The following is a 14111-nucleotide window of genomic DNA, read 5'->3' as shown; positions in this document are numbered from 1 at the left end:
TGTGGACTTGAAGAGTTGGATCATACGGCTTTAATATTTCAGTAATATGGGGAGGAGCTTGACCATGTAGAGCATTGCAAGCTATAGTCAGGATTCCAAAATGAACTCTAAAGTTGATTTCCCTTAAAAAAAAAACTTCACACTAGACTTGGCATTTCTAGCCCCCGCTCACCCCTCCTGCCTGGTTCTGACCTTTTGTTTTTGGCACCCCACTCTAATGATAATCAGTGGCCCCTGATCAAAGACAAGGTCCACATAGGACCACAACAGAAAGTTTAGATACCAAAAAAGTTTGGGTATCTCTTAGAAAAAAACGTGTTTTTGTAATTCTGATTGCTTAACTTGTTTTTGCCTGTGAGTTTACAAAGCCTGAAAAGAGACGGGTGGAGCAGGAGTGGGTGGTGGAGAAGAAAGAGATGGCAGGGATTCATTTAGCGTCCATTGAAGCTTCATTAAAAAGTGTCATGTCCGCCTCCACCTCCTCCAACGCCTACACAGCCTTCATAATCTCCTAAGGTGAAGCATTTTCATCAGGATTCGTCGCAAAACAATATCATACGAGACCGCAAAATTTAATCAGGGGCTTTAAAACACAATTATGGTTATCGGGGAGGACACTGCTGCAGCCATCCTAGGAGAGGAGGGAGGTGGGAGGGGTGAAAAGATGGAGGGGGACCTGCCCCGCTCCGTCGGCACCCTATTGCTCCTCTCCCATTCGTCACCCAGCACAATATCTCTGTGGCTGGCAGAGCTAATAATGGAGAAGTGGGGAAACGGGACTCTGGAGACCCACCTCCGCCTCGCAGTGAAGATCAGATAAGTTCTCCTGAAGCCGGAGGCCCCCCCGAGCCTCAGTGGATCGTGCTTGTAAAGATTGTATCATTTATAAAACACAGCGCACCCCTTTTGACAGCTTTTTAGGTGTGTGAATAATGCAGGTCTTAAAACGACGCTGCTGCAGGAGCAGAGTGCTTCCTCTGCTCGCTTTGAATTTTGAAAAGTTCATTTCATTTTGGTCACTCGTGCCACCCACCCACCCTTATTTACTTATTTATTTATTTTGTGCCTGGAGGTAAACTACTTCCTTTTTTCTGTCTCTTTTTGTCTCAGCAGTCTGCAGCCATTTATCTCTCCTCGGCTCGTTTACAGTCTGGAGAAGTTACACTTATTCATGGGATTGGAGAAGTCATTTTCACTTAAGCACCTACTTTCTCAGCAGCTTGATTTTTTTTTCTCCTTTAAAGTAAACATGCTTGGAGGCACTGTACAGCGGAGTGCTTCACAATTACACACAGGGTTTCTGCAGGGAACTGCTGCTTGATTTCCATTCCAGTCTTTAACTCATCTGAGGTGTTTCTCATCTTAAACCACCGGGGCAGAAAAATACATGACTTTGTTTTAATTATGCACAATTTGGTTCTGAGATTTTTCTTCAAACTTCCTTCCCGCTGCAACGGCGTCCATCCGTTATTGTTTGCAAAGTGAACCTTTCTCAGTCCCTGGCACTCATGCGTGTCGGTATTTTCCAGAGTTGCAGATTTGTTGTGTAACGCTGGCTCCCTGAAGAGGTTGCACTCTTAGAAAATGAAGGCAATTTGTTTTGTTCCCCAGTTCGCCACCTTCTGTCATGCCAGCTGACAGCTGTGTCACTGGAGCACAAGGGGCTGATGGATGTAAATGACTCAAAAACACACACAAATGGTTCTCCTTACCCTGTAAGAACCCGGGTTTAGTTTGGTGTGATTTTTTTTAAGTTTACCTCACTTTTTTCGATTGGTAGGAGGTCATTATTATAAAGAATATCATTATTTAAAAGGAAATAATTTCAGCTCATCATTTTTATTTTATTTCAACAAGCTTCCATCTTGTGTCATCCACTTATCCAGGATTGGGTCTCTGAGTTCCAGGAAGGGTTCTTAAAGTAACACAGAGCAGCTTCCTGCTTCTTCGCCTAACCGGTTGAAAGGGAAATTGCCTACAGCAGCCTGCTGTAGCTAGCGGTAACAACAATCTAACGCTAACATGAGCCAACTAATACAAAAAAAAAAAAAACACAAAGTAAAAAAATCTACACTTTTGGACTAAATATTATCACTTACAAGCAACAAAGCCAGGTCATCATCAGTCTATGATTTTGTAGCCTCCTTTAGCTCCATCAAACTAGTATAGGCCATGCTGATGATTCACTCTGGTTTTGGCTTTTGGCATTGCCTCTAAACACATTATTCTCTTTTACTTTGCCTATTTTGACCCCCCCCCCCCCCCCCAACTCACCACCAACCAGAGGCTTGCACCTATTTTGAGTTGAGGGATAGACCTGAGGTCCAGTGACCAAAGACTACTGGTTGTGCAGCACCAGGATAAAGACCAAAGGTGACAGATCATCTGCTTCTGTGGCCCCCAGACTCTGGAACTCTCTCCCCCTGAGCCTGAGGTCAGTGGACTCAGTGGTCTCCTTTAAAAAGCAGCTGAAAACTCACCTGCTCAGGCTGTCTTTTGCATGACCTTCACCATCACCCTCTCCTTATTCTGTTCTTATTCTGCCTTTCCCGAGATTCATTGATTTCCCTCTTTCCTATTCATTTTTCTCGCCCTTTCCTTACACTTTTTTCGTTTCTCCTTTTAAACATATTTTTAATCATTTTTGAAGTCTTTTTATACTTTCATTTGTTTAGTATTGTTTTTGTTTTTGCAAAGTGCCTCGTGAGTTTTATCTTGAGAGGCTCTATACAAAAGATCTTCTTCTTCTTCTTCTTCTCTTGTCTTGATTATAAAGACACCAGACGACTCTTAAAAAGGACCTCAGGGCCTGCTTCACTACAGGCAAACATGAATAAAGCTGTATTTGCCTTTGCTTTCCTTTTTAGCTGAACTTGTGTGTCTAAAATGAGTTTTTATAATGGTTGGATGTAAGTCAAGGGATTTCACTTGTATCTGTAAATGTGTGACTTTTGAATATAGGTTCATGTTTCTTTGTTCTCTGTACTTAGAATGTGGTGAAGTTTGAGGTTCTCTGGGGACTTGGATGGGTGCAAGGGAAAGGAAGATGAGAGGTGCTCCTATTAAAACAATAGCAGACTGGATGCTTTGAATCCTTCCTAGTTTAGTTGTGTGAATGGTAATGCCCAAAAAGAGACAAAAACAGTGGTTTTGCAAACTCATCATTCTAGAATAGATCACGTTACAGCCTTATTCATCAGTGCAATTAGGCAGAGGAAGAGATTCAGGATAAGTGGCTAGCCAGCCTGATGAAAGCTCATCAACAGGCCTTCTTTAACGCCCTGGCCACTGATTGGTGATCGGGTCGTCATACTCCCAAACAAGAGAGTGTGTTCCACTGAACAGCGGCAGAATGATCCCATTTGGCTTGTAGATGCAGCTTGGTGCCTAATCACTTTTTTTTTTACCTCCCTGACAACCTGTTATCCATTCTGAGAATAGTTTAATAAAAAGATGCGCAATGAAAATCAATATCTGCTTTTTAAAGGCAAGCTTCGAAGTAACACGTTGCATGTTGGACTTGTTTTTTTTCTGTGGCCTTATTGATTCACAGGGTTATGGTATCAAAGCACACAGATTTTTTTACGCTCCTTCATCTGCCTAGTCTTTGTCTCGAACTCTGCACCATTTGTAACTTTTTAAATCCCCAACATGGAGATGATATCCCAGAGTTTAACGGTCCCATTTCTCAAAAGGCATGTCCTTGTTCTTTAATATTTGTTTTGCATCAAACGGCCATGGAACTACTGTTCCTGTCTAAATGGACCCAATTTGGGGAAGCTGCAACTTCAATTGCTCAAAATAAACTGATGAATCTACCCAAGTTAGGAAAAATATATCTGCGACCAGTGCTATGCTACTGAAGCAGAAAACCAGGATGCTGAGTTATATCATACTGCATTTAACATTTTTGTTTTCTGTTGACTGGCCAATCGTTCTTTGCAGTACAAACTGATAAGAAAATGTTTCAATGCATTTAAACACTGTAGCAACAGCCATGCAGATAATTTATTGAAATGCAAAAATAACAGAAATACAAATAAACTGTTAATTATTGAAATTAGCAGTACCTTAGCCTTGATTACGGCACACATTCACTGTGGCATTGATCAGTGATGCATGGATGTGTCACCAAGATCTTGCATTGATGGTAGAGTCTGACCACTGCTCAAAGCCTTCTCCAGCACATTCCAAAGATTCTCAATGGGGTTAAGGTCTGGACTCTGTGGTGGCCAATCCATGTGTGAATATGATGTCTCATGCTCCCTGAACCACTCTTTCACTATTTGAGCCCGATTAATTCAATTTCAATTTCAATTCTGTTCAGTTTATTTATACAGCGCCAAATCTCAGGACAAGAGTCGTCTCAAGGTACTTCACAAAGTAAACATTCCAATACAGTTCAGGTCATTAAGTCAATCAATAAAAGGTTTCCTATATAAACGAAGGAACCCAGAAAACTGCATCGAGTTACTGACTTTACAGCATTCTTCATACTAAGCAAGCATGTAGCGACAGTGGAGAGGAAAGCTCCCTTTCAACAGGAAGAAACCTCCAGAGGATCCTGGCTCAGTATAAGCAGTCATCCTCCACGACTCACTGGGGACCGAGAAGACAGAGCACACACACACACACACACACACACACACACACACACACACACACACACACACACACACACACACACACACACACACACGAGCGCGCACACACACACACACACACACACACACACACACACACACACACACGCACACACACACTTACAACATATATACCAAGTAGTGTTGCTATGGCTACAATGTGTTTTGTTAGTAAAGATACTATTTAGTAAAAGATAAACTGTTGTCAGTATCTTATTGAATCTATAATCAATTAAACTGGTAAACTAGTAGTAGCACATTTATTGTCAACAAAAGTAAAATGTTATTATCGGGAGTGGGAGAATGTTTAAGTGGTTAGAAGCAGTGTGCCAGCCGATGGCCCCCACCATGAGGCCACCCAGCTCAGCAGAACATCATCATAGCTTCTTCTGGGGAGAAAAACAGAGAAAAAATAAAGTTAACAGCTGAAATATCAGGAAATAATGCAACTAAATGAGAAATTGTAGAAGAAAGTAGCAGATTGTGGAAATTAGTGGTATGTCCTCTAGCAGTCTAAGCCTGTAGCAGCATAACTACTGAGATAACTCTGGATAACCTGGTATTGTCGTTTGGGGATATGCCCGTGCCATCAGGGAAGACAGAATAACCTGGTCATTCAGTATCTTCAGGTAGTCAGCTGACCTCATGCTTGGAGCACATCCTGTTGCTGAACCTAGACCTGACCAAATGCAACAAGCCCAGATCATAGCACTGCCCCCACAGGCATGTACAGTGGGCACTAGGCATGATGGGTGCATCGCTTCATCTGCCTCTCTTCTTACCCTGATGCACCATCGCTCCTGGAACAGGGTCCATCTGGACTCATCAGACCATTTTTTTGTTTTTATAATGCGTTGGACAGTTCTTAACCCAGTTTTACTCATTTCTGCATCTCCTTAGATGTTTTCTCTGCTTGATGCCAATGATCTGACCCTTCTCACACAGACTAACATCTTTTCCATGACCACCAGGTGTGTCTTTCCACACAGTTGTTTAAGAAATGAGAAGCAACTCACTGCACCAGTTGGGGCTAAATGAATTGTTGAAAGATAATCATCCATGCAGTAATCATCTAATAGGAATCTCCTTCATATTTACTTAATTAAATCCAGGTGGTAACTTTTTTTGGCCGGGCAGTATTTATCGATTCAATGTCTGAACACAGAATATTGCAATATATCAGTATATTGATATTTTCTGACATTCCCACTTAGTAGAAGCATGTATTATTTATATTTTTGATACAATTCACCTTCAAACCTCAGTCCCACCCCCAGCGCCGTATCAAGGCAATTTGGGGTCACACACACACTGGGCTTCCCCATTCCTACCCTGCCAGCACAGATCCTGTGTTGCAGCTGGTTATTGAGAGTTTTTCAGTGGCATTTATGTCGTTTGTTGTTTTTTTAGGTCCCTCATTTCATTTCTTTACTCTTTTTGACAAATGCCTCAAATAACTTGTGTTATTACTTTGGATAAGTCATTACTCCCATCCAGAATTAAATGTTTACGTAAAACTAGATGCAGTTCTTAAACATTTTGTCTGACATTTAAAGGAATCCATCCAATTCTCAGTAGTATCATATTCCACTGCACGCACCAGCATCAACTCATCTCTCTAATCCAACATGACACTTCAACTTTGACTTGGCAAGAATCCTTTTTCTCCATTACACCGAGAGCTGTTTTTTTCAGTGCCAAGAGAGCTGTAGGAAAATGCTTCACCAGAAGCAAAACATGACCTGACCATATGGCAGCAGCGCGCTCGGTGGCCTTGTGCACACATAAAACCACATCACTGGGAACGGTGTCATCCAGCAAACTGCCTGGTGGCGATGAGCGGGACTTATTTTCTAATCACAGGGAATCTTTAGAAAAAAGATTCATGTTTTCCTTTTTTTTTTTGAAGACACTGAATGAATCTGACTTCAGGTTTTAACGCAGAAAAAACATTTTACTCAACCTAAAAAGAGTATGCAGTAATATAAAGGAACAAAGTAAAATTAAAAACTTTTATGAATTCTGAGATGTTTTATTGTCCTAAACCTTTTATGTTTTTTTAATTAATTCATTTATTTTTTGGACACTCTCAGCTCTTGGTAGTTCTCTATTTTCACATAATCATCCTAAAGAACAAGAAAGTAAAACGTCCTTTTACAGTCCCCTAATTACCAAGTGCTTACATGGTAATTACATAGTAAGTTGAAGTGTATTTTTGTGTAATTAATGTGTATGATTGTAATAAAATATATGTATTTTGTACAGCAGTATTTACTGATAATGATTAAAAAATAAAAAATAAAATTGAACCTGAGTTACATGGTAAAAACTGTTTAAGAACTCAGAATCAATAATACACTTTAACTTACTATGTAATTACCATGTAAGTACTTAGTAATTAGGGGACTATCAAAGGAAGCGTTAACAAAAAGAAAAAAAAGTCAGTAAAACACGGTTAAAAATGTGCTACAATTTTTCTTTGTCACCATTTATTGTTTCAAGTTCTTTTTAATTTACCGTCATTTTGTTGACAATCCCTCCCAACATGTGTGCCGCACCCGTGGGGGATGTGGGGGATTCAACACCCACACATTTCCAGCTGTTTTACTCACCTCCACACCAGTCTGGTTTCTCGCACTCACTCTGTTTGCTCATCTCCTTCTTCCCCTCCCTCTCCTGTTTCTCCTTGAAACCCGACATCGACTGTCGGGTTTCAAGGAGAAACAGGAGAGGGAGGGAAGAGCTCGACTGAATTCATAATTTTACATTTTGACATTAGCTACAAACTCTGAGTTTGATAAAGTGAAGAACAACAATTTGCAGAGGTTTATTAACTGGCGCGGCGCCAGCTTTTCATTTTTTGGGTGAGCCACGGTAATTTTGGATGGACCTTAATAAGCAGTGACTTAGTGAAGCAGGCAGGTCGCGCTAGAAAATTTTGTTTAAAAAGACGTCATAAATGTTTCCCCCGTCATTTTTATTTCTAAAATATGAAGTAAAAACTCCCAATTTAATTTTCATTCATTTTTCATTTATTGGCACCAGAATGCATTACCTGCACTTCTAATGTTCACCTCTCAACGTAGGACTCTTTCATAAGGGTACATGCACACCAGTAGTTTTTACGGTTATTCATGGGGCAAAATCTCCGACATTTTTGAAAAAAAAAATCCATCTTCCAGTAAAAGCAAAGCATCCAGCCCACCTCTCCAAATGCGTAAAATGTGCATCACAGCCGCTAGTTAGGCGCGCCACGCGCACCATCAGCTACGTCAGCCCAGACAAGAGCAGAGCAAATAGAGAAAGAATAGAGGATAATTCTGTCTGGATGTGGATGGTCTAACCAACCAGACCAGCGTGTCCAGTAACATATTAATGTTACAATTAAACAGTTTCACTTCATGTAGGCTAGGAACATTTCACCTGCCGTGGCCCGACCGCTTCTGCTCCACATAAACTTTGTGCGTAATCAAATGTCTCTACAGGTGCTTTCTGAGCTGAAGAGGCTATTCTGCCTCAGACTGGATGCGTCATGCGTCTCCTTATTAGAGACAGGAACAAGCGCTGTTCAGCCAAAGTTTCATAATCAGAGAACATTTTTCCAAGTTACACATCCCTCAGAGAGACCGGGTTTCCAGACCGTTTCAGTGGGAGGAAATCTTACCGCATCGCTGTGGTTCTGCGCTGCGAACCCCTCTACAGCTCTTCAGCTCACTGTCCACCGTGTGCACTCCGATCTGCGCTGAGCACAGTGTCCAGTATAAAGCTCTGATGTTCTGATGGGAATCATTTCTTGATTGATGTAGTTACCTCCGCGATGTGCGTAACGATTAAAATGTCAGCTCATCTGTGTGCGCATCAGTGTGCGTCGGGGTAATTCTTTCAAAACAACCAACATCCTTGAGTTTATCTGTCAAAATAAACAGTCAAATGGAAATATCTGTAACCTGCCGTTTAACTGTTTTGCCTTCTTGTGAAGATGGTTGCAAAGAGAAACAACTAAACTTGATTAACCCCAGAGCCATGCGCACTGCACTGTACTTCCTGACTGTAAATGAGGGGGAAACAATTTAATCGGATCATTTTCTTTTCAACATGGTTTAATGTAAAGTTTCATTCAGTACAAACTTTAGTTGCACCAATCTAACGAGACAGAGCCTGGATTTGTATTCTGAACAGCTCCGCTGTTATGGAAATTAAACTAACAAGATGAATAACATGAAAGTATTTTAGGAACAGACAACATCCCCCACACTTTTGAAAAGCTTGCAACGCGCCTGCCTCCCAAAAGTGGAAACTGTATGAAGAAAAAAAAAACCTTATTACCATTTCTAAAGAAAAATTGTCCCATGATTTTTTCTGACGATTCTCAGAATTTCAAGTGGTGCTCGCTGCAGAACCACAAAGGCGGAGCTGCACCAGAAGGTGGAGCTGCACCAGAGTCAGACCCGCCCATTCCAGAATCAGCCCCGCCCATTCTATCAGAGTCAGTCCAATTCCTTCCAGTTGTCAGGCTTTATAGCATTCTGGAACCAAAGAGGGTGTTATGGCTAAAAAAATGCAAGATTGAGGACGGAGTTGAGAAGTGAATTGAACAGTTTTTGTAAAGGTTCCATATAATTAAAAATCTAACTTTTGGAACTTTTAATCATGTTATATTGTCATTTCCTCATAAGAAACACGCCAAAGCCATTTTTGGCCTCATTCATGCATTTTCTTCCCATCTCAGCTTCAATTTGGTCTCCTCCCCCGAAGAGGGCCTGGTCTTGGTTCTCAAATCTGGATATTCTGTGAATTTTCTGACAAATTATTTCTTAAATGACTTCTTCTGAGACACCGCCGGAAAAATCATACATACCATCTACAAAGACACACTAAATAGCATAATAAAATGTAACGCCACCTAGTTTTTATCAGATATGGTGGTGTAGTGGTGATGGTGTCAGGTTGACATGCAGTTTTGCGCGGGTTCGCCTCCCAGCAGTAGAAATTTCCTATAATCTCTTTTCCTCATTTCTAGCTACACTTGCCAGTACTATGTTTACAACAATTTATTGGTATGCCGTTTAACATATAATGACTAATGTGTTTTTTTTATTTATTCATTCGTTTATTTAGCCAGTGTGAGTCCATCTGTGAGCAGAGTTTCAACTAAAATGCTGTTTAGGAACGACCAAATTCAAAGAACTTGTAGAGACATAAATATTTTGCTGAAAATGAACATTACAACTAAAATATGAACAAATTCAATGTTTCAGCTGGCTAAATAGATTGTTGCCGACCCCACCGAGAATCGAACCAGCATCAGCTGAGGGGAAAGCAAAACTTAACTCAAATGATCTTGCCACTGGACTAACAGAACCCACATGGTGGTGGTACATGTTGTTGTACAGGAGTTTTATTAGAGCGGCTGTGGGCAGATATTCGCTAAGAGAAACTTTTTTATTTCGGGATATATTCAGACTTTGTCATGTAGCAAGTTATATTTATCTTGTTTAATTGGAGCATAGAACATAGCATTAACGACTGTAAACTAGTAACAGCCGTAATTCATGTGGGTCAGGTCAGTTTGCGATAAAGTTGAAAACAACAACGGAAGTCAGTGGGCTAGGCTGAGTTTGCGTGAATGGGCGGGGCTGACTCTGGTGCAGCTCCACCTTATGGTGCAGCTCCGCCTTTGTAGTTCTGCAGCGAGCACCCTCTCCAGAATTTTAGCAACGAGGCCATAGAGCCCACTCCAAAAACCTGGGATACCACTGGGACTGGTTGGAGAAAATTTGGAAACTCAATCATGAACAAAAATGAAGAATTTTTCACCAACAGTTACAACTCAGTGAGACAGTTGTTTTAGAGTAATACAAAAGCACAAAGACAAGGCAAAAAAAAAAGCATGTTCTTTTTTTGTCAAATTTGGCACTTTCACGCTTCCATACTAGCCTAATCTGACCCTCAGCACTCAGAGCAGTTTTGCCTCCTCCATTTCGGTAAGTAAATCTTTTTATTCATGTCTCTCATTCCTGTTTCTTCACCCCCTCAATATTTTCCTGTGAATCAGGATTTAAATAAAGAACTAGTCAGGAAATAGTTTTCATATTGACATGTGTATCATGGTGAAAGGGAGGAGAATTGGGTGGAAGGTGGAGGTTGTAAAAAGCATTCGGCTGTCTTGAGGGGCTCAGGGATGGGCAACGGTGCAGGATGTTGGCCCGTTAATAAGTGACCATCTGATGGAGGCTTGTCAGAGTGCTGGAACAGTTAGTGGTGGGAGGTGTTGGCATTTAAAAGAACATTTGGATCAGAGCTGGTGCGTACAAGGACACAGCTCTCTATAAAAAAGCTAAATCGATTCTATCTGTCATACCTCAAAGGTCCTTAGAGTAAAAGGAAGTCCATTTTGTCATTTTTGTCTTTTTCTGATATTTGCCTCTTTAGACCTCTTGAGATGTCGAAGCCTGTCCACCACTTGAGTTAAGTCAATAACTTCCTGATAGCCACAGCCTTATTTAACATTACACTTTTTCCTTATTCGTCCTTATGGGCCATAAACAATTCATAATGTTAGACCTCTATCAGCTGTCTCAATGTCCAAGACGGCTACAAAATATGAGAGCACATCTGCTGAGTCTTGTGCTCCGATGTAAAATAAAGCGTTATTCAGAAACCTCAAGGCTGTTTTACGGTGTTCCACCACATAAAGACCAGCAGTTACATCCCGGCTCAGGCACGTTCGTCAAGCCAGGAGTTCATTTCTGTCCGAGCGCCGTGGAGCCCTTATCCATCATCTGGTGTCCAGTTTGGTTGAAAAGAAGCTCGTCTGGAAGAAATGCCTTCTCTGCACCTTTGCCACACAGTGAGTTGTGTGAATTGCCAACTTTGTGAGGCTGTGTGCGGAGAAAACCGATGGAAGCGACTGGTGGTATTAGAGGATTTTGAGAGGAAAGCCTTCGATCATGTCAAGGTGACTTCAGGGCAACCGTTATACAGTCGGTTGGTGGAAAATCTGATTCTGTCAGAGTCCCAACAGTGGATGGATGTGTTTTTTTTCCTCAATTAAATGCATTGTTTGACTAAAAAAAAGCATACAACTTTTCCCCTGAACCATGCATGGATGTAAACACCCCGCTGATAAATGGTCCATAGTGACGGGAACATGATTACATGAAGCCGCGGCTGTAGGCCATTCAGCAGGCAGACGAAGCGCCATGTCACCTCTAAGAGGGCTTTGAATAAATGTCCCTGTCTCCACCAAGGCCCACTTCCTTAATCAGGGTGTCGGATGGTAATGATTAGCTTCCCCGCGCGCAGCTTCCCAGCAGCCGAATCGTCCCTATAACTCATATGCTCTTAATAATCTGCCGGGAGAGACAATGCCCTTCTTTATTTTTAAGCCCATCCGGTCCTAATCTGAACCAACTTCTTTTGAATTAAATTTCATTTATTATGACAAGTACCTCCCAGGAATCAGGCCATACTTCAAATTCAAGGATGCAAGCATGCAAGGTGATTGGATCTAAATCCCCTCGCAACGGTTAACGATGCGTCCGAATGGCGCGCCAATGAAAGACCGATGGTGGCTCTTGCGCCTCAGGTCACAGCTTGGGAGGGAGGTGGATTACAGAAGCATCATTATATTCACTGTCCATGTCTAAAACCAGGATTAGCAACATGGAGAAGGATTAGGCTTTATTATTCTGTTCTCCACTCTGGCATCTGTTAAAGCCACTGGTCCTCAAAAAAAAAAAAGAAAAATAGAAACACATTTTTGCTAATCACCATCTGAGAACCCTGGATTTGCTGGTAGCAGGAGCTCTCGATTTGATCGAATCGCATAAAGCAGGTCAAGAAACCAGCTTTTTACGACTAAGTTTGACGATTCAGGCCATGAAAAAGCCCTCGAACATAATAAAAGTTGCAATAAAAACCTCAGAATTTTACGATTCCCGAAAAAGATTTAAATACAGCCAAATTCTCATGAACAGTTAGGTTTTATATCCGCTCCGGTTTCAGTTTTAATTAGCAAAACAAGTATCTGGTGTCTTTTTTGTGACATTCAGACTCATTAACTCTGCAGCTAAATGAAGGGATTTAATACTCAGTGCATGATTAGGAAATTATACGGGATGAATCCTTCTTAAAAGCATTGCTGTTTAGTTTGCATAAAAATCCATTTTCTTCCCGTTTTTTGTGTTGAGTACTCTATTTATGTAAACTGTCAGTGTCTTTGGACGTGGCATGGAATTACTGTGTGCATTTGTCAATAGCATTTATCTTCATGCTCAGATGCACTTCAAAGAGCACCGTCTGCAACACGGGACTTGGAGACAAAAGAACAATAAGAGTTAACCTTGAAGTATTGATTTCCTGCCATCTTGTACATGTACAATAAATCCACTATAAATCCATGGCTGTGTGCTCATTTCTCTTTTTTCTTTTTGCTCTCTTTTCTCCTTGTGCAGAGATCCTGAACGGGGGTGTCTATGTTGACCAGAACAAATTCCTGTGTCACGCCGACACCATCCACTGGCGGGATATTATCAAGAACCCCCAGGCCGAGCTGCTGGTGGTACCGTCCAACAACAGCAACAACGGATGTGAGTAAAGCACATCCAGTCAGACTGGAAACTTTGGATGCAATTCAAATGGTTTGATCCTTTTCCCAAAGTTCCACACAGACACCAGCGGCAGCAGTCGTTCCTTTACACACACGCCGTTTGCCTATAGGTGACTTGGAAGCAAAATCACAAAGTTAGATCAACGCGTGAACCTTCCCATCGTATTGGGATGGCTGCGGCTTGGTAGCGAGGCCCGTGGAGCAGCTGTCTGTTGCTCTCTTTGTTAATCTCACCCAATCTGACAGTTTACCCATTCCTGTCCATAAAACAAGCATCACAGTCCACTGGGCATTCTGTGTCAAACCAAATCTTTTGAGATTTGCTGCCCATGTGTAGACAAGAATCTTGCTGATTGGAAGAGGACTACAAAAAGAAAAGCAAAGAAAGGTTTTTAGATTGAGTAGAGATGGACGAGGCATCAATAGGCAGCAAGAGGCATGTGTAAAAAGGCAAATTATTGACAAGAGATAATTAGGAAAAAGGTTATTTTGTGTCCATGTTGAGATTAAAGTCAAAATGTTGGGATTAAAAGTGAAATGCTCAAATTAAATTTAAATAAAACGTCTAAACTACGTTGCAGAATATGTCAAAATTAGTGCGGTGTTGATTCAAATGTAAATATTACAATTTAAAGGTTGAGTTTAGAATTATTATGTTGGGGGAAATTTTTAATACAATTTAAATGTTGAGATCAAAGTTTATATTTCAACTTTAAAAATACAAGTTTGAGATTAAAAGTAACATTTTAAGGTTAAGGTTGAAATGTTGAGATAAAAGTTCAAATATCATAACTAAAGTTGCAACAACGAAAAGTCAAATTTGAGATTGAGTTCATAACGTTTAGACACAAAACTTT

General features: G+C 41.1%; 1 protein-coding gene across 2 annotated transcripts in view; it reads left to right on the top strand.

Moving 5' to 3' along the window:
* LOC107377226 (receptor tyrosine-protein kinase erbB-4) overlaps nt 1–14111 on the top strand; it is a 439798-nt gene that overhangs the window by 295118 nt on the left and 130569 nt on the right. For both annotated transcript variants that reach the window (XM_054747637.2, XM_054747636.2), the window contains exon 4: nt 13100–13234. In XM_054747637.2, the coding sequence (XP_054603612.2) occupies nt 13100–13234 (135 nt within the window). The remainder of the gene's footprint in view (nt 1–13099; nt 13235–14111) is intronic.

This window comes from Nothobranchius furzeri, chromosome 2, assembly GCF_043380555.1.
Source record: "Nothobranchius furzeri strain GRZ-AD chromosome 2, NfurGRZ-RIMD1, whole genome shotgun sequence".
Taxonomy (NCBI): domain Eukaryota; kingdom Metazoa; phylum Chordata; class Actinopteri; order Cyprinodontiformes; family Nothobranchiidae; genus Nothobranchius; species Nothobranchius furzeri.
This window is presented reverse-complemented; position numbering and strand designations above follow the sequence as displayed.